The sequence below is a fragment of the Protobothrops mucrosquamatus genome, unplaced genomic scaffold, assembly GCF_001527695.2.
Source record: "Protobothrops mucrosquamatus isolate PMUCROS unplaced genomic scaffold, P.Mucros_1.0 scaffold3565, whole genome shotgun sequence".
Taxonomy (NCBI): Eukaryota; Metazoa; Chordata; class Lepidosauria; order Squamata; family Viperidae; genus Protobothrops; species Protobothrops mucrosquamatus.
Window position 1 is genome coordinate 9,357 of NW_015389531.1, and position 27,300 is coordinate 36,656.

Here is a 27,300-nt window from a genome sequence, read left to right on the forward strand (position 1 = left end):
TAAATCTCTGGTTGAAAAAACTTTCTGTCTGTAAATTGGATTGGCAGAAATTTAAGAACAGAGACAGAGATCTCAACTATATGGAAACAAAAGTAATAGGTGAGTTAAAAAAATAATCTAAATCTTTCTCAGAAAAAAAATATTTAGACACAGTATTATACTCCAAAGGCAATATTTTTTACAAAATATTATTTTATTGGCAGTGTAAAAATTATTTCATTACAGTGTAAACTTTCTTTGTCACCTGAACTTGAAATAACACTGGTTACTATTTTTAAAAAGCACCTTTTGTTTGTTTCAGCAGTTTTTTTTTTTGATTTACAGTTTCAGATATTTCTAACAGAATAAAAAAAATTAAATGTATTAAAGTTATACAAAAGTTATATCAAATTTAAACATTTAATACTGTATTTTATATTTCAATGATAAATATAACATGAAAATGTAATCAGAGACTTAATATTGGCTCTGCTTTCCTTACATGGAAGTCTGGTGAGCTATTATTTCTGATGCACATTTTATTTTCTTAAAAAAATAAATTGCTGCCTTTTAGAACAGCTATCTTGACAAATTTGATTTGCTTGTTGGGCTGTACATATACTTTACCACAGAAGCAAATCTTCCTAAACCATTTGGAAACATTTTTATTAACCCGAGACATTGTGGGTTATAAGACTCTACTTTGTTAATTTGAATGCTAGGAAGTGGCACAGAAACTCTACTCCTTTTTTTCTTAATATCAAGGAAATCGTAGAATAAACACAATGACTAAAGAAAACAATCCATCTACCTAGTGGGTTGTTTCACAATAGCAATTGGTCTTGCCATATGTAATTAAAAAGCACATCTAAATTGGACACAAAGAAACTACTAGTAGTCCTCATTCAGAGACAGCTATTGGTTCCAACGAATCAGTTGTTAAGTGAAATGGACACTAAGTGGATGTATGACAGAAAGAAGAGACACTGCAAAGATCACTCGTTGCTGCCTTCTCCTTCAGAAAAGGTGTCTCATACAGTGCCCTATGCCTGATTTTTTCCTTTTTCCCCCCTCTTGCAGAGAGATTGCTTAAACAAGCTATTACTGAGTTACTTTTATCCACAGCCCAGCACTTGCCTAAAAAGTGCTAACCCCCAAGTTAACAAGCTCTTCCCCTCCAATGCTGGCAGTTGCTGTCTGAAACTGACCAGACTTTAATCAGTTTCTAAACTAAAGAGGGTTTCTTTTGGTCATAAATGCGTGCATTGGTTGGAAAATGATTTTTAATTACCATTTATTACCATCATATTTATGAATAATAGCTATCCACGACAGTTGCTAAGCGAGGACTACTTCTACTAGAAAAAAAATGTTATCTTTCATTCTTCTTAATAGAGCATCTAATATTATTTATATTCTCAAGGGTTTTGTGGAAAAGTGATTGTACTTAAGATATTTGGCATAAAAAAATGAGATTCTCTTTGGCTTAGGTAGCTGATTATCATTACAAATAAACTCCTACATTTTGGGCTTCAAGTCATTTCATTAAATTCCTGCTTGGTGTTTTACTGCCCGGCATTCTGTTGTACTAATTATAAGTTATACATGAATTGCCAAAATATGATTGCATACTAAATAAACATGGATGTTTAATATTTGATTCTCTTGCTCTTTGTAACAGCTTGTTACCATAATTCATACAATACATGATTTAGGAGTTTTTATTTAATTGGCACAGTTACAGATAGTTGTTACATTTTGTGTTCTTTTGTTTCTTTTAAAAAAAGAAATGCATAACAAATGGCTGCAAAGAAGTGCCAATATCCGATTGCAGTGTGCTTCCAGCTCCAGGGGAAACAGCAGTAATTATCTTAAGGATCTTTCCATTATCTTAAGGAAACTGGCTGCTTACTTAGTGGCAGTGCAGTTCCCCAAGGTGGGAGCTACAGTTATCAGTTCCTTTCTATACAATCCACTCCAATGATGTTATCTGGGCATCGGCAAGAACGGCCTCCTGGGGTAGCCAGACATAGATGGGTACAGCCTCCATTATTCACGGAACAGTAGTTATGTCCTGCAAAATAACACATGCCAGCTTAATGAATCCAAGTGCTTTATGTATTAAATAAAACCTTTTTACAATGGTGGCAAATATCTGTAGCTCAGGTGTAGGATGAGGGTGGAGGTTCGTTCTCCAAGCTTGTGGGTTGGTTTCCGAACGTTTCATTACCAGGCTAGGTAATATCTTCAGTGGCCTATTGACCACATGAAGCCCTTATAAACAGAGGAACATTGATAATAATAATAATAATAATAATAATAATAATAGTAGTAGTAGTAGTAGTAGTAGTAGTAGTAGTAGTAGTAGTAGTAGTAGTAAAGTTGGAAGGGACCTTGGAGGTCATCTAGTCCAACCCCCTGCTCAGGCAGGAAGCCCTATACTATTTCAGAAAAAGGGCTGTCCAGTCTCTTCTTAAAAACTTCCAGTGTTGGAGCATTCACCACTTCTGGAGGCAGGTTGTTCCACTGGTTAATTGTTCTAATTCTCAGGAAGTTTCTCCTTAGTTCTAGGTTGCTTCTCTCCTTGATTAGTTTCCACCCGTTGCTTCTTGACACTGACATCCCCTAAACTCTGCTGAAGATGTTACCCAGCCTGGTAGTGAAATGTTCAGAAACCAACCCAAAAGCTCAGAGAACGAACCTCTGCCCTCAAAACATTTTTAGGTAAAACAAACATTAGACCAGCCTGGAGACATAAGCCATGATATACCCTAGGATGAATCATTCATTCCTTCAGTTATGTCCTCCTTTTGCAATACAAAAGTGGGGACATTGGTTCTTTCAGAGAATCCAGCCTAAATATCTCACTGACTATATGACAAACTATAATAATAATAGACTGGACATTCTTGTGTATTTTGTCTATCACAGGGAAAGTTAAAAATAACTTGTGCAGTTCTTTTCCTAGAATTCTTCTCAGTATCCTTGAATAATACTTGCCAAAAATTCTATTAACTTTTAATAATAATAATAATAATAATAATAATAATAATAATAATAATAATAATAATAATAATAATAATAAAGTTGGAAGGGGCCTTGGAGGTCATCGAGTCCAATCCCCTGCTCAGGCAGGAAACCCTACACCATTTCGGACAAATGGCTGTCCAATCTCTTCTTAAAAACTTCCAGTGTTGGAGCATTCACTGCTTCTGGAGGCAGGTTGTTTCATTGGTTAATTGTTCTAACTGTCAGGAAGTTTCTCCTTAGTTCTAGGTTGCTTCTCTCCTAGGATTAGTTTCCATCCATTGCTTCTTGTCCTGCCTTCAGGCGCTTTGGAGAATAGCTTGATTCCCTCTTCTTTGTGGCAGCCCCTGAGATATTGGAATACTGCTATCATATCCCCCCTCGTCCTTCTCTTCGTTAAACTAGACATACCCAATTCCAGCAACCGTTCCTTATATGTTTTAGCCTCCAGTCCCCTAATCATCTTTGTTGCTCTTCTCTGTACTCTTTCTAGAGTCTCAGCATCTTTTTTACAATTTACAAATTTGGCAAATTTGTATAAAATTGCTATAACCAATACTCAAGTTTCCAAAATGTTAAGCAAGAGCTTTGTGTTTGTTTCTATAATAATTGACTTCATTCAATCTACCTTCTGTTTTAGCTCTTCTGCTTGTTTAACAATTGCACAAACAAGGTAAGAAATAGGATAAGCAAGGAATAATTTAAGATCGTTCTTTATTTCTAATTTCAGCAGAAAGCATGCCAAAAGCTTTTTATTCTTGATAGCGCTAAATTCTTGATGGCACTGATCAGTCAGAAAAACTGACTAAATTTACAAAGATATACTCTACTAAAAATATATTACCAAGCAGGAAAATCTACTATTTTCTGTTTGTTTTAGCTCTTCTAAAGCAATCGAAAGAAAGAAATGCAATAAGTTAATTAAATTTGTACTATTAGGAATTAGGCTGATTTTTATTGGTAGTGGAATTTCTTTAGAAAATTTTCTGAAATCCGTGGTATATCTCCTTTCGTATTTCAGCCTCTATGGTTTGTTATAAACTTTTAAAAAAAACCTCACACCATTACCTGCTGGACATTGGGCCAAGGCAGTCGTTATTCCATAAAGACGAGTGCGCTTATAGGGTTGAAAGTTATCATTCTCTTTAGAGATTGTGCGATCCACTGCTACCACAGCATCTCTATGGCACACAAAACAATAACGTAAATAAGATAATGGAGAAAGAAAGAGAGAGAGAAAAAAATAGACCTAAATAAACCAAAACTTTTTAGTGTCACACAAACACCCCCATATACACCCCACACGCACTGACACCTCAGAAAATCAGTTCAGTTACCTGCCTGTAGGGGATGCAGGAGTTTTTTTTAGTATACAGACTTGCCTAAAGAATACAGGTAATCCCCCAGGTACGAACCTTTATTTAGCAAGTTTTCACAAAAACGAATTAATTCAGAAAGGGTACCGGTACTTATATTAGAAATTCAAAATTGCGACCAAAAAGAGGCCTCTGTAGCCATGTGAAAACGCTTGAGCTGGCTAGCAGCAGTTTTTTTTTTTTTTTTTAAATAACTCATGGCTGCAAGCCCTGCTTGGAGACAATTTAGTTCCTGAGCCAGCTCACTGGAAACAGCTGATCGGCAGTTGGCGGGAAACACCCCCAGTTCAGTTAACATGGCAGCTATTGCAAGTAATACTAAGTCAGATCTTTGTTCATTTAACAACTCATTTGACTTAATTAATGAATTTGATTTTAAAAATATGTAAAATTAAGTCTGATTCATTTGACGAGTTTTTTGACTCACGAGCCTAATGGCCAGGCTCCATTAAGCTCGTACCTTGAGAACTACCTGTATTTGTGGGGGAGTGGAGACTATGAGTAAAGCAACAGCTTTTTTGTAAACAATACACAACAAACAAAAACAGGTAATCATACCTTCTCCAGTCAGTGTAAAATAAATTCTTCCCATAGCTTGTAACACTAAAAGGATATTGAATTCCTTCAAGGATCTTTCGACGGCTATGCCGATTGACATCCATACATTCTACTCTTTTGGTTCCTGCATGTGAAAAAAAAATAAGCTGGACTTTGCAAGAAACTGATGACTCTTTTCTTTCTAAGGTTTTAATTTAGCATTCATATATTCTCAGTTAAAGAAGATAACTTCTCCACATATAATTTGTACACGATTATTTTCCTTTTCAATTCTTTTATATTAGCCCATGTCTAACCCTGCCCATATTTTTTTCCAGACATTCATTTTGAAAACTATAATTACAAGGTTTGTTTGCTGTTGACAAATTGTTTTGTGTTGGATACCCAAAGACCAATGTAAATAAAACAACCATTCTTAACATTTGCTTTCCTTGCCTCTTTCTGTATGCTTGAGTCATTCTATAAGTCATTCTTGAGTCATGTCTATGACAGGGGTAGGCAACCTTGGCTCTTTTATGACTCGTGGACTTCAACTCCCATGCTGGCTCAGGAATTCTGGGAGTTGAAGTCCACGAGTCATAAAAGAGCCAAGGTTGCCTACCCCTGGTCTATGACAACTCACCACGGCCAATTCGCCACAGTCAACTCGCCGCAGGACAACTCACCATGGCCAACTTGCAGTGGAACAACTCACCACAGGACCAGAGTTACACTACTATCAAAGAAATAGTCAAACAGAATCATTAAAAAAAGGATGCCAAAGGAGGGACAAAATCAAAGGTGAATGACAAAAATTAAAATAAATTTTTAAAATAATTTTATATAATTAATTTGAATTGTTGAATTGTCCCATAGTGAGTTGTCCTGTGGAAAGTTGCCCATGGTGAGTTGGCCGTGGCGAATTGGCCGTGGCGAGTTGGCTGAGGTGAGTTGTCCCATTCCATTCTAGGGCTAACCATTACACTCAGATCATGGGTAATTTAACATAATACTAATAATAAAGTATATAGCCATGGTGGCACAGTGGTTAGAATACAGTACTGCAGGCTAATTCTGCTGACTGCCAGCTGCCGGCAGTTCGAGTCTCACCGGCTCAAGGTTGACTCAGTCTTCCATCCTTCTGAGGTCAGTAAAATGAGGACCCAGATTGTTGGGGGCAATATGCTGACTCTGTAAACCGCTTAGAGAGGGTTGTAAAGCACTGTGAAGCGGTATATAAGTCTAAGTACTATTGCTATTGCTAGTCCTATTGCTAGTCCTGAGAATTTCAGACAGCAGACTTTCACAGCTGTGCTTTCAGACATGAAAAATTAAAACTGGACTATGATGAGAGGTTAGGAGTGACCAATGCTATTTTGAAACAGTAGAGAAAAAGACAAATGGTAGTAATTGTTGAGTACTTTCTATATAGAGAAGTAGCACTGTCATAACTACAGGGGCCCCCTGATATTTTTAGCATCCAGTTGTTCATTTATTTCATCAGTTTAGTTCGTTCTACAGTGTAAGACTTTACCTGCATCTACCCAGCACAACAATGAAGAATAGGTGTCAAATGTCAGCCCATTTGGCAGTCCCAAATCATCCTTAACAAGAATTCTTCTATTGGTACCATCCATATATGAGGTTTCAATTTTAGGAGCTTCTCTGTTCCAGTCTGTCCAATAAAGATTTCTGAGTGTATTGATAAAGACACATATACAAATAAATAAATAAATAAAACTGTGCATAAGGAGGGTGTCCTGAAAAGAAATATCACATTGGTGTTATTCCTAATAAAATTACATGGATATTTGCATCAAGGCACGAGAAGTCAAGCTTGTCTGGGGGGAAATATATCTTTGCACAGTATTTCTCTCTCCTTTTTGTTTTGTTAATAATTTGAGCACTAATATTATAAAATTCAAGATTTACCTGCTATTTACATAACACAGCGAACCTTCAATCACTCAATCACTTTCTAATCAAAGGCATTGTGCAAACATACCATATTTTTCCGTGTATAAGACACTATTTTTTTCCTGCAAACACCCTGTTCAAAAATCAGGTGCATCTTATACAAGTGCAGCATCTTATACACGGAAAACTAATGATAATCTCCATAGCCCAGGGCATGCCTGTGTGGGTTGCCATGCTGCCTGGTGTAGGTGTCAAGCCCATGGGCTTGCCACTAATGTGAGGGGGGAGGGGATAAGATCGTCAGCCGGCTGAACTTCTGGATTTGCTGGTTCAGCTGTTCGGCACTCTGCCGAACAGCTGATCGGCATGGAGAAACTCACATGCCAGAGCGTCTTATACAAGGATGCGTCTCATAGACGGAAAATACAGTAAGTCAGACAGTTAGTTTATACATTGAATCTGAATAATGCTGGGTATTTTATAGTTCAACATATCATAAGGAGACAGTTATTATGTCAGCATACTGAGTAAACAGTCCATATACAGTAGAATGGAATGGAATGGAATGGAATGGAATGGAATGGAATAGAATAGAATAGAATAGAATAGAATAGAATAACATAGTTGAAAGGGACCTTGGAGGTCTTCTAGTTCAACCCCCGCCAGTTCCTTCAGAAACCTGGAGTGTGATCTATCTGGTCCTTGTGATTTGAACTCTTCTAGGGTGGACTTACCATTTTCTTGCCTATTTTAATTTGTGTTTTTAATGGTACTGTTGTTGATAGGTTGGACTGTTTTTTCCCTTTGTGTAAAGACGGATGCAAAAAACAAATTAAGTAGTTCTGCTTTCTCCCTGTTACTTGTCACCTTCTTGCCATTTTCTCACACTAATGGACCAATTGTTTCCTTGACCTTTTTCTTGTTTTTTACATGTTGAAAGAAGCTCTTTTTTTGTTATTTTTTACTTTTGTCATAAGCCTTAGTTCATTTTGAGCCTTAACTTTCCTCACTTCAACTTTGCAAGCTCGGGCTATTTGCTGATATTCTGCCTTATTTATGTGCCCCTCTTTCCACTTTTTATACTTGTCTTTTTTGTCTTTCAATTTATCAGAGAGTTCTTCATGAATCCATGCTGGTTTCTTTTGAGAGGTGTTATTTTTCTTCTTCATTGGTATTGTGCTAGACTGGGCTTTTATAATCTCACTTTTCAAAATTTCACAAATTTCTTGTTTTCCCCTTGAGGATTCTCATCCATGGAATCATTCCCAAGCTCTTTCTACGTTTATTGAAATTAGCTCTCTTAAAGTCCAAGACTCTAGTTTGACTATGTTCTATTGCTTGTGTTTGCATAATGTTGCATTCCAATATTGCATGATCACTCCCCCCCCGCAAGGTTCCTGTAGCTTCAGCACCTACTATCATTTCCTCTCTGTTGGTGAGAATTAAGAAATATGGCTGATCCCCTAGTTCCCTTCTCTACTTTTTGGCAGACAAAGCTGTCTGCTAAGTTTGTCAGGAATATGTCTGATTTTCCACTTGGTGCAGAGTTTGTCTCCCAGCTGATGTCAGGGTAGTTAAAGTCCCCCATTACTATTATGGTGTGCTTCCTACATACCTTAGTTAACTGACTAGTTCATCTATTTCCTCTGTTTGGTTGGGTGGCCTATAGCAGTGGTGGCGAACCTTTTAGAGACTGAGTGCCCAAACTGCAACCCAAAACCCACTTATGCATCGCCGGGTGCCGGGTGGGTGTGGCCACTGAGTGGGCGTGGCCACCAAGCTGTCAGCTCGTGCTCACTCGCTTGCTCGTTCGCTTTCCGCTCCGACTTGTGCTTGCTCTCTCGCTGTCTGAGGCAAATGCTGCTTCCGCCAAAAGTTGCTCCTTTTATAGTCTCTCGCCTATTCCCAGACTGCGCATGCGCGGAGAGCTGCGCATGCGCGGAGAGGAGGAGGGAACAGCTCAGCCCAGCAATGGCTCGCGTGCCACCAGAGACGGCTCCACGTGCCGCCTGTGGCACGCGTGCCATAGGTTCACCACCACGGGCCTATAGTATACACCTATGGCAATGTTATTTTTCCCCTTAAGCCATTACATGTTCTTTAAAAAAAATGACACAGCATATTATATTTAGCCAGTTGTGTGATATTAATTCATATTTAGATTTTAATGTGCTTAATATGTTGCATGATCTCAGTCAGTATGTTGTGGAAAACTAGAAATTTGGAGTAAACCGGTAGCTCAGTGAATAGTAAGTAAGCTTTTCATGTGAATATAAGTTTTCTTCCCAAGGAAAAAGGATCAGACCTTTAAAAAGTTACTTGCCTACCAAAACACATGTAAAGTTTTTCCAATAAGCAATAAGCACTATATACCAAGCAGTGAAAATATTATACAGTTTCGTATTATTTGTTAATTTAGTATATTACTTTCATCCTACATTTTTCTTTACCTTTATAGCTTAATCCTTCTTCCTTTTTTTGCACCAGAATTACAGTTAGAATTATAGCACACTATGGGAATGTTGTCTCTGGCTTCAATTTAGGTTTTCATTTGAGTTCATGAATTCAGTATACTTTACTAGTGTACTGTATAAGGTAGGTTGTGATTAGTGTGAGTTCAAGTACTGTAGTGTGATATTCAATTTAGTGCAATTTATAAATTGATAACAGGTATGTTTAACGTGAGCCAAAATTCAGTTAGTATGAGGCTGGCATATACACAGTTAAAGCTAGTGCATGCACAGCCTCCCTTAATACATAGCATATAATTTGAATAAATAAATACAAGATATAGAGCCACGATTCATTCCTCAGCTGATCTGAAGCCAGCCTGTTTCCTCATATTTTATCCTATCCTGAATGTAGGTTTCACCTGGGATTCCTATCTTCCTAAGAAAAATTCCACTCTTCGACATAGTTCACACAATTGAATGCCTTTCTATAACCAATGTTTTTTTAAATAGCTCTCTGGGTTTTTTTTGTTGTTGTTATTGTTAAATTCCTTCCTGAAATCAGTCTTTCTCAGCATTGGCTTCTCTTCTCTTGGCAATCTCTATAATCTATTTTGACATTCAGTTTGGACTCTTGTTTTTCTTAGTGTTTGGCAGTTATTTTTCACATTCATCCTTAATGACTTCTTCAATTTCACTACATGGTTTATTTGGTTCTCTCTCAATGAGGTTTGGGACGTAGAAGCAATTCCTGATCTTCTTGAAAATGCTGCCTATAGGGTCAAGATCATAATGTGGAAACTGCTTGGTTTTATTCTCCCACTTTAGCTTGACTTGGAACTTGCACATGATCTGTTCCACAATCAGCCCCTGGCCATGCCTTTGCTATTATAACTGAGCTCTTCCACTTCTTGTACCATTAACATAGTCAATTTGATTTCTCTACTATTCCATGCAACACTGCTCCATTTTCATCAGGTCGTACCTGATGTGAGATACCCTTCCCACCTTTTCTAGTCTTAGGTTACTGCTAGATTTCAAATTAAGTTCATTTGCATAGAAAACAGGATCTCATACTGGCAACTTCAGCTTGGATACAATATTCATTTTTATAAGCTGCCCAGAGTCACCTCTAGATGAGATGTGTGGCACATAAATCAAATAAATAAATATAACAGGAAATCCCCAAGGTGCTTCCTAAACTGAAAGAAATTCAACACTCAGAGGCTGGGTTCACACAACATATTAGAGTAAACTATAATGGATTGGATAATTTGTAGTAAGGTTGTTATGAGATCCTACTATTGTCTTACTATGACGTGTGATTCATGCATCATATTAAGCTACAATACAGTCTATTTGGCTATAAAATGTTATGGACTAATAGTTTTAGCATGGGTAAAGAATCTGATATAGGTACTGGGACAGCATGGGCTATAGGAATAGGAAAATATGGGAAATAATATAACAGGATATTTATACATCCTTACCCCCTCACAGGATCTGCAACAATCGCTCGAGGATTCACCAGCTCAGTGTCAAACAATACACGTCGATGGGTGCCATCTACTCTGGCTACCTCTATTCTGTCAAGCTGAGAATCAGTCCAGAAGATCGTGCGACCAAGGTGATCCAGTGTTATTCCTTCAGGACTTTCCAAATCTTGAAGAAAGAGATATAAAAAGAAAACATCAATCAAAGAGCTTGGCTAACATTCAAAGCCATTCCTAAGTTCTGAGGAAGTTTATTTTGTTCATGAGATCTCCCTTCCACATTTGGTCTCAAACTTCTGAAGAGGGCTTGAAGCATCTAATGTTACAATGGTAATACAGTACCTCAAATACCAGAAATGCAGGGGTACCGAATAATGAGCAAAATACTGAGACCTACCTAGTGCCGTGGAATATCTCATCTTGCTCCAGGCAAATTCAAGGAAAGTAAATAGGGTTTGCTATTGTAATAACTCTTTAGTGGTAAGGCAAAGGCCGACTATTATGCTTAAAGGTATTGAGAAACTACGAGGGAGAAATTATGAAACAAAAATATCCATTCTGTTGAAGGGAAGGTAAAAGGAAACTAGCAAATGGATTGGTGGATTTCAACTGTTATTTCAATATAAAGATTCTTAGTTATGGATTTACAATAGTTGTTGGACCACTTGTCCTAATCTTCAAGTCAATTACTATAAGTAATATAAATACAGTGTTGGGAAGAATATATTTCTTTTGTTAATTGACTGATACAATTTTGTTCTGCATTTCCTCAGGAGCTCACATAGTGAATAACACAATTGCTCTCTCACAACATCCCTGTTGAATAGGTTGAGCTAAAGAGTGTCACTGGCCCAAAGTCACCTAATAAATTCCAAGATTCAATGAGACTTTAAATGTAGGTCTCCCCTAACTCTAAGTTATAATGGTATAATATATTGTGATACAGTATAAGTCACTATACCCATTAGTACTTATCATATTGTGACTCTTAACATTCTAATCAAAATAAATACTGTGGATTCATTCCATATAGACACCTACAAGAAAATATCTACACTGGGTGCATGCATAATTTCACAAATATGACAAAGTCTATATTGTTTTTTAGTAAAAGAAACAAAATTGGGGTGAACTTATAAATACTTACAGTAAGTATGTCAATAAAAGATATACACTTTTCTGATAAAGGTACAATGCTATGACTTTAAACTATTGACTGTAAAACAAACAGAGAAGAACCTATTTTGAGAACTTTTAAAAATCAATTGGTTTTTAGTCATAAGGAGAAAATTTAGAGCTCCAAGTAACTAATGTTTTGGAAAAGAGATTTCAGCTTTAGAAGAACTCTTAAAAATGTATGTAGCTAGTTTTTCTTGGACAGTGACCAGGCCCAAGGCAACAGGAAATAGCAGATGATAACCTCTACACTGGCTCCAAGGACTGATCACACACACAGACTGAGTATAGGCATCTTTTTAAAAGTTCAGTATTCATTCAACTGTGCTGGATTTATTTTTTTTAACTCAAAAAGGGTTTTGTTCTATTCAAGACAGACTGACCAAAATTTAGGCCAAGAGTGGGAGCACATTGTTTTTAAATTATAATTATAAACCCCAGGACTATTCCTCACTCCTGCTCCCTGCTCCATTTTAAATAAGATATTTTAAATAAGATAAAAAGAATACTGAACTTTTCTTTTTTTCAGGTTTTCAAACCTATGTCTTGTGATGAAAAATTTCTAGCAGATTAAACAAGCCATTGAAAGCCACTAAGTTACATGACTCTGCCCACATAGTTAGTGAAATGAATGTAACCATTTTAAGACACTCATTACAGTATGTAGCTCTTCACATACTGTTGCAAAATTTGAATGATGTTTGATTATCGGACCACCTCATAATCAGTCAGGCATAATCCACACAGGTTTTAATGGGGTGACATTTATAACATTATAACCGTTCCCCCATTTGATTGTAATGTTGAGATTATGCAAGAATGGAAAGTTCAGGGTAGGAGACAGCATTTCTCCCCGTGGGGTAGCTTCTGCAGCTGTTAAATTGAGCAGATGATTATAAAGGTCACAGGCTACTCGACTGACACGGAATATAGATTTTAATGGGATTTCACAATATGCAAAGCCACTTTTACTCAATAGGCCTTAGAAGGGGTTAATGGTTAAGCATGCAGACTTCCCTGTGAAAACTCTTTCACAGAGGCAGCTGTGCTGTTGCTCTGTGGCCTTGTGAGATATGAGCAGCCAGAAGAGCTTCATCCAAGTTGGTGTGTCCCTTACGTACATTTTAAATAATTCTTCTAAACAATCAGGAGGTTATTTTTTCTCATTGAGATTGAAACCTCCATTCTAGGGCAGTAAATCTCACTGAGCTCGGGGATACTTGCTTCTAAGTTATATATAAAGAGAGTGCACTGTACATACAAATGACGGATAATAAAATAAGCCCCTGTAGCAACAGATGCAATCAAAAGGATATGCAAAATATTATAACAAAATTAGCTTAATACACATCGCTTTAATGAAATAAATTATACATGTCTTCATTTGCCCGTTATACTAAAATAAGTAACGTTGAAAACTATCACAAGTTGAAAAATACAATACATAATAGCGTTTTATTCCAAAATATTTTTAAAAATAGCAAATCAAATCGGTATTTACTGATTTGGGAACAATGTTATCCCAACATTCATCTGTACCATCAGGATCAAAACAGTCTGGTTTATCAACATTATCAACATGTCCATTCAAATCTACACAATTTTTCATATTTCTTGACTGTACCTAATAAACATAACAATCAATACATTCTTTGAATAGATAGCATTAATATCATTCTACACTAAAGTATCTTTCCTAAGTATCCTAGGTCTGGTTGCCTGTATGAGAACTTGGATAGTAGTAGTAATAGACCAAGTGAATCTAGAGATTCGAAATAATTGATTAGGTATTTTTCTGCAACTAAAAAGCTTTTTGATGCAGCAGAATGTCGAGCAATTTTTCAGCAAAAAGAGACAAGTACTGCAATTTTCTATCTGTGCTCTAATTTCAAATGTACCCCATAGGGCTGATGTTTTTTTTTCAAGACAATGTGAGAGGTTATGTTGAAGACTTCAGTGTTAACTGCCGAAAATCATCTTCCATCTTTTTTCCATTTGGAAATATACATTGGGTTCATTATGACATGGTGAGGAAGGAAATCTATAATTCCTACCTGTCTTTATGATGGCTACTGGCTCTCCTCCACCAAGGCTTGCTCTACTGATGGATGGGCTGCTGATATCTGTCCAATAAACCATCTTCTCCAAGCAGTCATAAGCAACTCCAATAACAACTTTATCCTGCATTTTAGACAAACTATTACAAACTATTATATCACATTTGTAATGCTAAAGAAATGGCTAAGAATTTAGTGGCTTGAAAATTCTACAATCAATAGTAATGAGGAAATTCAAAAGTAAAGCCTTACGTCCTAGTTCTAATCAAGTCTGATTTTCTTTACCATTTAGGGATCAGTCCAGGTGGGTTAAGTGCTGCCTTCTGGCTTAAGGTGATACCCAAGATCAGAAGCAAATTGCATTGCAGCAATAGAAAAGGAATAGATTGTCATTTAAAGCTTGGGACTTCTGTAATCCCAGCTAAAAAACTGAATACCGTAATAGCACAGTAGGACTATTCTATCTAATAATTATTTCAGTCTTTCCCAATTTGATATTTGGAAATTCACACTGGGCTATATTTATTCCATTCCCATTTCTAAAATCCAAGCCTACAGCTTTCACCAAAGGAAACAAAATGTCACTGAATCACTTACAGACATAATATTCAACATTTTTTTTTTCTTTTAGGGAAAGATTGCAATTCAGTTGCATGCAGAAGCCCCAAATTTCTGCTCTGTGTAGTTAAAAAGGACCTCATCTGAGCTTTGAAAAAAAATCTCATGATGGGGCCTTAGGGTGTCGCCATCTGCCAGAATGTGTGAAGTCAATTGTCTGACCCTCTACAGGGCAGGTTCACATATTTAAGTGCCAAATACCAATTATAGATAGATTAGGCTTCTGGAAGAATCAAAATATATTACACAGAGTCATGAAAGAATAACTATTCTAATTAATATTAATTTGAGCATAAACATCCATTCCCCTCAATCTCTGTGCTTGATGAAATTCTAGTTTGATTCTATCCTTTAGTTGACCAGATGTTACTATCTTTATATTGTTTGTCTTGTCTTCTCCGTATCCAAATTTGTCATTCTAACACCTTTTGTCACTGAAACAACACTGCAGTCAACTAAATTTAAATTTAATATTTAATTAGCCTCTCAACTTTGAAAAAAAAAGATATGTACAAATGTGGCATGAATGTAATAGGAGTAATAGGAATTAAGGAGAAAAATGCAGCATTGGTTGAACATGCAGGATCAATGATTTCTATTACCTTTTCAAACAAATGCATTGCTAAGCTACCCATTCAGAGGATCTGAACTATTTTAAAAGATTAAGACCCTACTACATACCAAGAAACACAGAGTAATTGCAGAAGAAAATGGGAGAATAGTGAAATACTTAACTCAGGTCAGACACAGAGAAGAGATGAAAAAGAAATCTTTGACAGAATATAGACACTGACCACTTTACTGGAAATTATCAGGAAATTATCACATTAACAGTAGAAACGTAAGTGCACCAAGAAAGGAAGCAATTGGGAAGAAGCTTATATGTCCCATAAATTTTTATAGATATCTACAATGGCAGTTAAAATCCAAAAGTCCCAAACAATGGAAATTTTACAGGAGATCCTGACTTGCTTAGAAAGCCAATAAAAATTAGCTCCACATAAAGTATGTTTGTTTCTAAAAGTTGGGCCTGATTATCTCAGAAGCAAGGAACCTTACAAAATACAATGCTTCAGGAACATTTTATTCCTTTAGATATCCCTACCTTTAACCACAAATTACAAATAAAAAATACATGCCACAATTTATTTTTTAAGGTCAGGGTTCAAAAAATGTACCAGACACATTGTCTAAATTTAAGGATGATTGGAAACTTCTTATTGACTTTTTGTGGGGAAAAAAAAGAATATATGGTTTTGAAGATTAGAATAAAAACAATAGGTTATAGAGAAAACATTTTAAAAAATGTATCATGTACTTACCGGCACGTGCAGCAAAGCTTTTGCATCTGATTTCTTCATAACATTCCCCTCCATAGGGACATGGTCAATCTTCCCACTTTGAGCAATGAGTAAGTGGCTTCCTGGAGGCAAGGGAATTGCATCTGGTTTTACCGTGGGTCCCATTGTAACAGGAGGAGCAACTGTGCCCAGACCTTATTGACCAATAATATAAAACATACATTATCAGGTTACTCAGACACAAGACTTGCCGTATCTACAAGGCCAGGTAATCTTACTGATTCTGTACAAGCCTGGCAATTTAACACATTTAAGATATCACTAAAATACATGCATAAGAGATTACAGTTTGGTGCATTGTTATTTGAGATTTAGGTCCAATGACCTTACCTGCCCTAGTCTCAGATTGCAATGCATGTCTCCTCCACAAAAAGTGATCAGATTCTAAATGCAAAACTTAATCATGATTACACCATTGTATGCATGCATCATCAAACATGCACACATACAAACCTATAGCATATAAATGTTCATTGCATACTACACTTCTTGCTTAAGAGATGCAGCTATTAAAAAGCAAAGGTAGCCAATCCACACATTCATGTACAATGTTGAAAACTTATTTTATTTCTCTTACACTTGATGATTTATTTATACACACATACATATACAGCAATACACTTTAGGTCAAAAGTTACGTTCCTGTGATTCCAATCATGCATGTTAAATTGTTAACAATTTAACAATGTTAAAATCATTGAACAAACCAGAAAAACCAAGAACTTCCCCAAGCAATGTACACTCCTTAGACATCCATGGGAGAAACATAGGGAATCAAGTGATGAAACGTACGTTGTGATATCTCAATACAAACCACATGAGTTACGGTATATATTTGTGTCTGGCATCAGGAAGCAAGTCCAAAGAATCAGTTTGGTATGTGATGTGTCGATACATGTTTCATCATTGTGGGTTTATACCAGGGGCCTATGCTTTCACTTTCTGTTGCCAACTAGGGCAGTGTTTCTCAACCTTGGCAACTTTAAGATGTGTAGACTTCCATTCCCAGAGGAATTCTGAGAGTTGAAGTCCACGCATCTTAAAAGTTGCTAAGATTGAGAAACACTGAACTAGGGTAAAATGCAGTGTTGACCGGAAAATGTGTCCAAAACAGTTTCTTTCATTGGAAACACAAACCTAATATAAAACCAGATAATTCAAATCACATTTATAGTATAAATATATCTTTCATTTAATCATAGAACTTTGATATACAAATAACTGCAAATATCTCGAGTTCATTCATATCAATCTTCTTAGTTAAATTGAAAGTAAGAATAGGAAAAATCTAAATGAAGAAAAAATATTGCACTAACTTATTAACTTAGAAGCAACTTACATGGAGGCTGGATACCTGGGCCACTTCTAGTGCCATCCATCTCATTACCATCTCTATCCACACACCAGCAATAGCCAGTGCTAGGATGGCACTGGGTTGGCAAGTAATTCCCATAGATATCACACTGGGGAATAAATTGGCCAATTGGCCTAGGTCCTCTTGGGCTCAAAGCCAGAATTTGTTCTTGTTCTCTTTGACATTTGGTCTTTTCTACTTCTGTAATAAAAAGAAGAAAAAAATGCAAAAAATTCTTTAATTTTATTTCTATTGGGTCAGTTACCCAAGCCCATATTCTACCCACGCGAGTTCTTCAAAGTCAACTGGAACCCATACAGATTGCATCAGAAATGGTTGGTGATTCAGACTAATCACTGTGTTTAGAATTTCAGTGAAAAGATACAAACTTCTTTTTTTTTCTTGACACAATATGTCTTTAAACTTTGGATTCACTACACAAGGAAGTCATGGGGATCAGTGGTTACTACCTTTCGTAGTAGTGTGATGGCTTCTGAAGGCCATCTGCTGGCTACCTTGTGCAATTATTTGGCCACTGTAAGAACAGATTACAGAACTAGATGGGCCAGAGACCCAATCCAGCCAGTACCTTGCTTATGTCTTAATCCTTGTCTTTTTCTGCAGGAATAGTGTTTTCAAGTAGCTATCATTGTGTTATTTTGAGTTTTGAGGGAGCAGAATCAAACCAATGGTCATTTTTCCCCACAGCTATAAATAATGTATTTGAATAAATTGAATGCAGAAAACATTTGAGTATTAGGCTACAAAGATACTCAAGAGAGATAGAGATCCAGTAAGGCTGTTCCTATGTTTTTAACTATGTGTCCCCTAAAGGTATTTAGATGAAAAGATCCCAGCAGCATAGCTGTGTATTCTACAGATGTAGTCCAACCCTTCTGGAGGGCATTGGGTTGAGGCAGATTGCTGTAAGATGAGTCATTTTTTTTAAGATAGCTCTGGGAAGTAACATGTCAGTTTAAAGTGATATTTTGAAGAGAAGTTCAAAGAAAAGTTAATTAACACTTCAATATTAGGAGGTTGTACTTGTAATCCATTCACTTTTACTTCTGTTACAAAGCATTACCAATCTGTTGCCAATTTTTATCAGCAATTCATTTCCTTTGTGAAGGATAACAGACTTTAACAGTTGGTGAATGATGCTTATTGATAATAGCCTCTAGCCAGAGTGTCTGCGTTTGTTTCTGTATGGTAAATAAAGCCTATGAAGGGAAAGGGGTGACAGAATTCAGACATTTTTTTCTTTTTGAAATAAAACAGCGGAGTGTGAAGATATAATGAATTATAGATACTCTTAGTACTTAGTACTTTTTTAGAGCGCTACTCTTACATCAGTACCTTTTTTACTGGCAAGCTGGGTATGTCCCGAAGTTATGCAAAATTCTGCAGCTTCTTTAAAAAATGAATTTGTTAAATAAAAACAATTTCTGCATTGTGGAATAAATATTTTTGCTTAAATTTAAAGATGCAGAAAGCTGTCTTAAAATACTTCAGCTGTAATACTGATAAAAAAACCTGTAAAAAAAATAGATAATACAAGTATAGAATATGACCTTGTAGTTCTATCTTACAGCTATATATATGTCAAGAGTTGGATGGCTGTCTTATCCCTTCCTTAACTACAAGGAACAACAACAGATTTGAAAAGCAAAAAGCAGTATCAAATAATTATAGCTTGATCAAAGCTTGATTAGTCACTGAATGCAAAACATAATTGCTGCCCATCTACTATTCCATGGAACTACTCTTTAGTGTTTGCTCTCTAAGAATATTTTACATATCATTCCAAAAGTTTACCTTGTGGTACACAGTGGAAGCCATCTCCATAATAACCTGCTTTGCACTGGCAGCTGAAGGACCCTGGGCTGTTGTAGCAGACAGCATCTGGATGGCAGCGGTTCTGTTGACATTCATCTACATCTATTTTTGTAAGGGTAGAGAAAAGGAATATGGGATTTAAGACTCTTCCATTCAGTATCTTATTGTAAATCCTCTGCAAAATATTTGAGTCTGCAACCCCATCCTCTTTTCTGTGTGATGAATCAAGGCAAGTTCCTGCTGAGTCAAATAATAACTATTTGTTTGATCATTCACAAGCAACATTTATGCATATAGATTGTGAGCATGCTAAATGGTTCCAAGATAGTTGTAACTATTTGAATGAACAATTAACAATTTAATGAACAATTTAAATAGAAAAAAAATACGAAGTTGGAACATATCAGTATCCCATGCATCTCATATATAAATAAATAAATTATAAATGGCACAGGAAATTCAATGGGAATCAAATATCAGAGAAACATTTAATATCTTCCATCAACATAAAATATGCATTTCTAGTAATAGCATAATATTTCACAATCAGATTATTTTATCATTGTTAATACTGAAATAAACAATTGCTATTTGCCTGCAAATCTTGAGTATTCTAGATGGAATCTGTCAACTTTTGATAAGTGCATACTGTTAATAATTGGTTATTTCTGCCTTTTTAGGATTTCTGAAGGTATATTTGTAATTAATAATATTTTCATACAAATTCTCATTGCACAATACTGTTCACATTTGCTTTCAAAAAATTAATATGAAAAAAATAACTTTTAAAAAATATGTATTGTAGAATATTTGACCCCAGCAATAAAAAAAAAGCTTCTTTCGGTCAATTTCACTTCCAAAAAAGTTATTTTCTTCAGCACCTAAAAATTACTATGATAAAAGGAATTGCACACATTTACTGTGTAACAGATTTGCATAAAGATCAAGAAGGACAAAGAGGAAAGGGAACAATGCTAACCCTCACCTATGCAGGAGCGTCCATCTCCAGAAAATCCCGGAATACACGCACAGATATAAGAAGATCCACCAGAGTAGATGCAGCGGGCACGTTGGGGGATATCACAGGTGTGTGAACCCATCAAACAATGATTCACTTCACGGTCAACAGCTGTAAATCAGATATGCATATGCAAAGAATATTAAAGTTTAAGCTTTTTATTTTTCAACAACAAAAAAATATATTCTGAGGAGATGGTGAGAATTGAGAAAAAACTGAGCAGATTTTTTAAAAATAATCTTTCCATACTAGGATTTCAAGGTATTATTGATTTTATACCTTAGAATGTTGCAAAATTTGGGAGAAATCATAAAAATACTGGGTAGCCAAATTGTTACTTAGAGGAGTACCGTGTGTATGACATCTAGCTAGTGCCCATGTCATCAGTACTCTGTATTTATTTATTTTCTTGTGTTTATCAAATATATTTTGGTTTCCTTCCTATCAGTCTTGCAGTTTATATATAGATGCTAGAGTCATCTTTTGGTTTCATTGGTTTAGCTGCTTCTTTTTAGCAAACCCTGACCACATTTCCTGCATTCTGCTTTTTCTCAAGCAAAGATTCTCACAATCATGGTGGCATTTTCCATCTTTTTAGTTCATTATGTTATACAAATTTACTTCTCTACAATTCAACGCAATTCCATACATTTTGCTGTTTGAGACAATAGTCAAGATGGCAATTTCCAGACATAGAGAAAAAGAAGCTTGGCAAATTTTGTTTGTCTCATACTTCTAGCCTACTGATTTGTCATTAACAAGGACCAGAGATCTCAGAGAATTCAACATTTGCCATTCATAATGTGTTATGAAGAATTTTTCATCTTACTTTCTAAATTATCTCTCCCACCTTCCTTTTCCCATGACATCTAGGCATGAATTCTTAGACAGTATCCTATTTCTGCTTGAAAATGAATGGGGGGAAAGGACAATGTCAGCTTTATCTTACATTATAAAAGTTATATCTTGAACAAAGAGAAAAAAACCCAAATAAAATAGTAATTTGTGTGTGTGTGTGTGTGTTTGTGTTTGTACTCATATTAGCATTTACTCAAAACCATTCCAGTGGAGTTTACTACCAGCTCCTGTTTTACATCTGGGGAAGACAGACAGATAGATATGCACACAGTATACAGCACAAGTTTACAACCTATTTTTGCTCAAATATATTTTATGGCAGCAGCTACAGAGTGGAATATGTTCTTGAAATTCTGCACTACTGTGTACAACATTTAGATCCTAGAAATTAATCAACTATGTATAATTCAGTACATAATCATAGCTTCAAATGCAGCACTTTTTTTACATAATTGCTGGTTAGCAATGGCTCCATGTGGAGAAACAATAAAACCATGAAAGGCCTCATTGCAAACTCTGGTTGCTTATACAAAGAATGATTTACTATCTTACTAAAATTTAAGCCACCGCTGACCCAGAATTACTATTTGGCAACTGATTGTATCTGCAACTCAGTGAGTTATAAAAACGTTGGCAGATTAATGAGTTTTAAACAAATACAGAACATTACCAAACTGAATAGTCATCACTAAGTATACTCATTTGGGAATTAAATGATCTCTAAAACATGAGAGAAACTATACTATTCATAAAATGATATATTTAAGGAACATGTCATTAACATTCTTTTTAACATTCTGAAAATCTTCGTCCATGTTGTAAAATATCCAAAGGCACATTGAACCTCACTTAATTTCTTCTACTATGAAAACAATTTTCCAATTAAAATAATTAAGCACATAAATATATCCTATAATTAATTAATAATTAAATCAATTATTATTTCCAAAATATTTTGTATGATACTGGCAACAAATAAGGCTATGTCCAATGTTGGCTGTACACAAGGAAAATATACAGTGCATATAACACAGATTTCTCTCCTGCAATTCTCCATGACTTCTGGTAAAATTTGACGTATTCTCCAAATAAGACAAAATTGTATGAGTTTCCTACACAATAATGCAAAGGATATCTAACTGTTTTCCTTTCCTTCAGAGCTATGAATCTATTGGGCCTGATTCCTCGTGAATAGATGGACAAATGATACAATCTCCACTTGTTATAGCCCACAGTATTTCCAAAGTCATCCAGGGACCTTGATTCCTCAACCTTTAATCCAGTGTGTTTCTCTTTCTCTACTTCCCTCAACATGAGCAAGCATAATAGTTTGTTGTGTCAATCACTCAAATCATATCCCCAAAATCTGTGAGTTTCTGCTTGAAACAGTCAGTCTCTATTTAATCCAAGACCATTTGATTGACTACTTTGTGCAGCCAATGGTACCAACTTCAGGGACATAATTCAAAGGCATCCATCTTTCTTCTTTACTACTCAGAAACCACTGCTTCAACTATTCAGGGGTGGGTTTTTTTGTTTTTTGTTTTTGCTTTCTTAAAATATCTTTAACTTTCATATCTTCTCATAATTAATCTCACTTTACTTTGGGATTCTATCTATCTATATTCTCATTCTTTATTGTTGCTAAGTATAAATAGTAAATCATTATTTCATATATTCTCCATTACATATTTTATTTTAACTATCTGATCTGCTGTCAGCGGTAAGTAGCTCTACACATGGTTCTATTTTCCTTTGTAAGATCTTAAGCAAAATGTTGCCTGTATTAGGAATGAGTGATTTGCACATTCTTTTGCAAGTTCTTACTTTGGTATTGAATAGACACCAACCTCAGAACCACCCGGTTTTGTCTGAAATCTTTTGACACAGTTAGCTCGTTGACTGCCTTTTCTCTTGCAGCTTTAAACAGTTTAATGGGCATTTTCACTTGCACCATGGGTTTTCCTACATGACAGCAGGTGCTGCCTCTAGTTAAGTCCACCTTGTGATGGAATAGGTTCTGAACTTACGCACACTGTCTCTGCAAATGTTTATTGTTATGTATTAAGAACGAATCTTAATGTATTATGCAACTAACGAAACTCCAACTGTTTTGGAGGGAAGATTCAGAATTCAAGTTTAGGTGGGAGCAAGCTAACGTTGTGATTGGCTGATGCCCTAGAGGCGGAAAGTATAAATTGCAGGCATGTTGCTGGTTTTAGACAGTTCTGTTCTGAGTTAATAAATACTGTTGTACCATGCCGGTCTGGTTATTGCCTACGGAACCCACTACACAATATTTATGTCATTCTATAAAGCTATTTCTAAATGGTTTCAATATTGTCCTTCTGCTTTTTTTGCATTCATTTGCAAACTCTTTTTCATTTCTTCTATACTTTCTCTTTAATAATCCTATTTTGTAAATTTTCTTCTGATTTTCTTATAAAACAGCTCTCTTTCTTTTTAGCTATTTTCTTTTATTCCTTTGAGTTCTTAATTAAGATGTATTTCCTTGTGCTTTTTTGTTTACACTTTAAAATGCTACATTCAGTCATTGCACAACTTTCATCCTCTGTCTCTTCTCTGACTATAATAATAGCATCTTTTGATGGACACTTGGATCCTTTCCTCTTCAAATATTTTTCCTTCTTTGTTTTTCTCATTATTTGACGCAGCTGCTCATTCACTTTTGCATAAGCTAAGGATAGAAGATCTGTTCCTTATACCGATCTTATCTTTCGTCTGGACAGTCTCAAGGTCATACTTTTCTGATACAACTGCTGGAAAAATTGGAAACATTTTTCCCCTTACAGAGTAGATGGATATAACTCTGGGAACAAAGCAAATCAGCTTTAAATGAAAAGAGGAAAACTATGTGTGAAGAGAGTGAAGACGCTGAGTAAGAAGTGGGAGGAACTCTGGACATCAGTAACTAATAGATATTGCAGTGTAATAGAGGGCTATCAAATTAATGACAGTTCAGTCCAGGGTACAGGCTCCAACACTGGAAGTTTTTAAGAAGAGACTGGACAGCCATTTGTCTGAAATGGTGTAGGGTTCCTGCCTGAGCAGGGGGTTGGACTCGATGACCTCCAAGGTCCCTTCCAACTTTATTATTATTATTATTATTATTATTATTATTATTATTATTAGTAGTAGTAGTAGTAGTAGTAGTAGTAGTAGTAGTAGTAGTAGTAGTGTTACCTTCTACCTTAGTGGTAGAAGAGGGCTGGAAGTTCCTATTGCATTTCTAGGAGTCTGTACCAAATTCCTAATTCCTATACTAAAATTCCTGATTAAAGTCTGGCAGTTTTTAAAGAAGAGATTGGACAACCATTTGTCTGAAAGGGTATAGGGTTTCCTGCCTGAGCAGGGGGTTGGACTAGAAGATCTCCAAGGTCCCTTCCAATTCTACTCTATTCTATTCTATTCTATTCTATTCTAAATTCTTGATCATGTCCTGCTGAATAGGGCTTGACAGTATAAAACACTTCAATTTACAAGAAGTACTTTTTAAACTATGTGCAGTTATTTGTTGCTCCTCAAATAATGATAATAACAAAAGCTGAGTCATTTTAAGGCCCAAATTATTTGGTGCCCTGAGAGGCATAAATGGATGTATAGGATGTTATATCCCTTTCTCCCTCTTTAGACATATACTGTACAGAGAGTCCTCAACTTATGACTGGTCATTTAGCAATTGTTCAATGTTACAATGGATTCTTACAACCCAACTTTGAAGTGCTGACATCTGCAGACATAGATCACATGATTGCCTTTTGGGCACTGGGCAACCAGTTCATCTTTATGGCTGTTTGCAGCATCCCATGGTCACAGGATCATACCTTTCTACATTTTTTGCTAGTTCCTAGCATTTACTCTCAGTTTTTGGCCAAAAAGCTGTCATTGGATAAAATGGATTCACTTAAGAGCCACACCGAAAAAGGTTGTAAAATCAGGTGAGGCCAGATAGTGACCTGCTTAACAACTGTAATGACTTCCGGGGTCAATTACAGTCTTTAAGTCAAGAATTATCTATATACAGAATACAAGTTGTCTCATACTGCATCTACTGTAGCTCAGTGGAATCTGCATTAAATCCCAAAACTATCTCCAGATTTCAAAGGATTTTTTTTTACTCCCTTCTCCTTTACTAGAGATACAGTTAACTAAACAATTGCATTTGACAGGGAGAAAGAAAAAACAAATTAAAGACATGCCGAGCTACAGCCAAGCACTAAACTTTCTTCCAAACAGATGTTGAAGCTACTAAAATATAAGAAAGGAAATGTTTAATACAGCTGTTTGGCAGACAATAAAAAAATTATCAGATTAAAACTTTAGAAACCTTATTAAATTACATGCCTTCACTATAAACTATTCAGTTTCCCTTTATTACAAGTTTAGTCTTAACTCAGCCACAGTTTTATGTCTCTCCTCTTTCCTCAATATGCTTCATTAGGACATTTTTAATACAGCAAATAATTTATTCTGTAAAGGTTAAAAAGATTCTGCTGGGATCTCATCTGGATGCTTTTCTATTAGTGAATAAATGACAGAACACATGTCACTAGCTATGCAATCCAAGACTATATTAATTTTCCCCACTTAAAAAGTCAAAAAAGGGCACATGTATTGGCTCTACTTTTTTACATGCTTTTGTTGATTGAGCACCTTCCATTTTCTATTATTTAGCTGTAAAAATCTCCTACCTGCTCTTTGCCAAGGGTCCTCATCTTTTCTAGCACTGTGGAAATGACCCAGAGCCACATAGCAGGATGGGGTATTTTTACACATAAATGACAGCAGACCAAAGACCATAGTCATCCATAAGGGGAGCAAGGGGGAGGTATCTCATAATATGTGTCACAATAAAATTTCTGCCTCTTATCTACTTATCTATAAGTGCAAGCATGGAAGGATGGAATTATATAATGAAAGGTACATGGTACACCAGATCAGGAAACCAATGCCATAGAGGTGAAGACTACTTTTATTGTACAGGTAGTCCTTGCTTAATAACCATAATTGGGACTAAAATTTTCATTGCTAAGCAAAACGGACATTAGGCAAAACATCATGTGACTGCACTGCCTAGCAAAAGCTATTCCATTAGTCCCGGTTGTGGCCAATAAGTCAGGATTGCAGACCATTGTTAGGCGAGGACCTTATGTTTCTCCTACCCTGCCATGCTCATCTCCACTTCAGTTCGCCCACCTCCCATCTCTTCCCTCCTCTGCCCTTTTGGTCACCCTACACTCCACCACCCACCACTTCCGGCTAACCTTGGCTATCTTCTCCCTCTCATTTGGGGAGCTCCTGGCTGAAGCATCTGTTGCCAAGTGACCTACAACTGGGACCAGAATTTCTGTTGTTCATCAAGTTGAACCCAATTGTGCGACAATTTTTACAGCAGTTGTTGAATGAATCGGGTATTCATTAAGTGCATGCAGTTTTCCCAATGGGCGGGTTTTTTTTGCTGAAAATTGGCAAAAAGTTTGCAAATCACAATCATGTGATCACAGGATGCTGCAACCAGTTGTAAACGCAAGCCAGTTGCCAAATGCCTGAATTGGAATTATGTGACCATGAGTGTCATAAACGCGAGTTCAAGTCATAAGCCACTTTTTCCAAGGCATCATAACTTCGAACAGTCATTAAACTAATGGTTGTAAGTCAAGGACTCATTGTAGTAATCTCTTAAACTGTTCTGGATTTCCCAAAACAATAAAGGAGGTTTTGAAGTAAACTCACCTATGCATGTTCGCCCATCATCTGAAAACTGATAACCCTCTAAACATTCACATCGGAAAGTTCCTGGCTGATTATTACACACAGCATTACTGCCACACACAGTTGGCTGCTCCTGGCATTCATCTACATCTGTGTAGAAAAGCAACATTATTATACGACTGTCACTCACAATTCTTTAAAGGAAGAACATGACATATCTGTGTTTAGCTTTAGTTCAGCTGAAAGGCCATCTCTGTCTTCCAAGCAAACCTGTTACAACAGAGATTAGAAGCACCAGGCAAATGACTTGTCAAGACGTAAGTGATGAAGAACCTAGTATCTGATTTTGCCAGATTAGGATATTGGTGTGTTTTTATTCCATCTGATTCTTACAGCACAGTAATTTAGTATCACGGCAACATCAAGGTCTGCACAAGAGGGGATGGGTGTTTATTTTTAAACCCAAAATACCTCAGAAGATTGCAGGCTTGCAGAAGATAAATAAATTGT

The 27,300-nt window shown here is 36.1% G+C and overlaps 1 protein-coding gene across 1 annotated transcript in view; it reads right to left on the bottom strand.

Moving 5' to 3' along the window:
* Positions 1–208: 208 nt before the first annotated feature.
* NID1 (nidogen 1) overlaps positions 209–27,300 on the bottom strand; it is a 48,945-nt gene continuing 21,853 nt past the window's right edge. The window contains exons 10-20 of the mRNA XM_015827212.1: positions 26,812–26,940; positions 20,167–20,310; positions 19,161–19,283; positions 17,331–17,546; positions 15,953–16,125; positions 14,010–14,136; positions 10,777–10,948; positions 6,454–6,611; positions 4,941–5,064; positions 4,075–4,187; positions 209–2,053 (exon numbers count right to left, since the gene is read on the bottom strand). Of these exons, the coding sequence (XP_015682698.1) occupies positions 1,932–2,053; positions 4,075–4,187; positions 4,941–5,064; positions 6,454–6,611; positions 10,777–10,948; positions 14,010–14,136; positions 15,953–16,125; positions 17,331–17,546; positions 19,161–19,283; positions 20,167–20,310; positions 26,812–26,940 (1,601 nt within the window). The 3' untranslated portion in view covers positions 209–1,931. The remainder of the gene's footprint in view (positions 2,054–4,074; positions 4,188–4,940; positions 5,065–6,453; positions 6,612–10,776; positions 10,949–14,009; positions 14,137–15,952; positions 16,126–17,330; positions 17,547–19,160; positions 19,284–20,166; positions 20,311–26,811; positions 26,941–27,300) is intronic.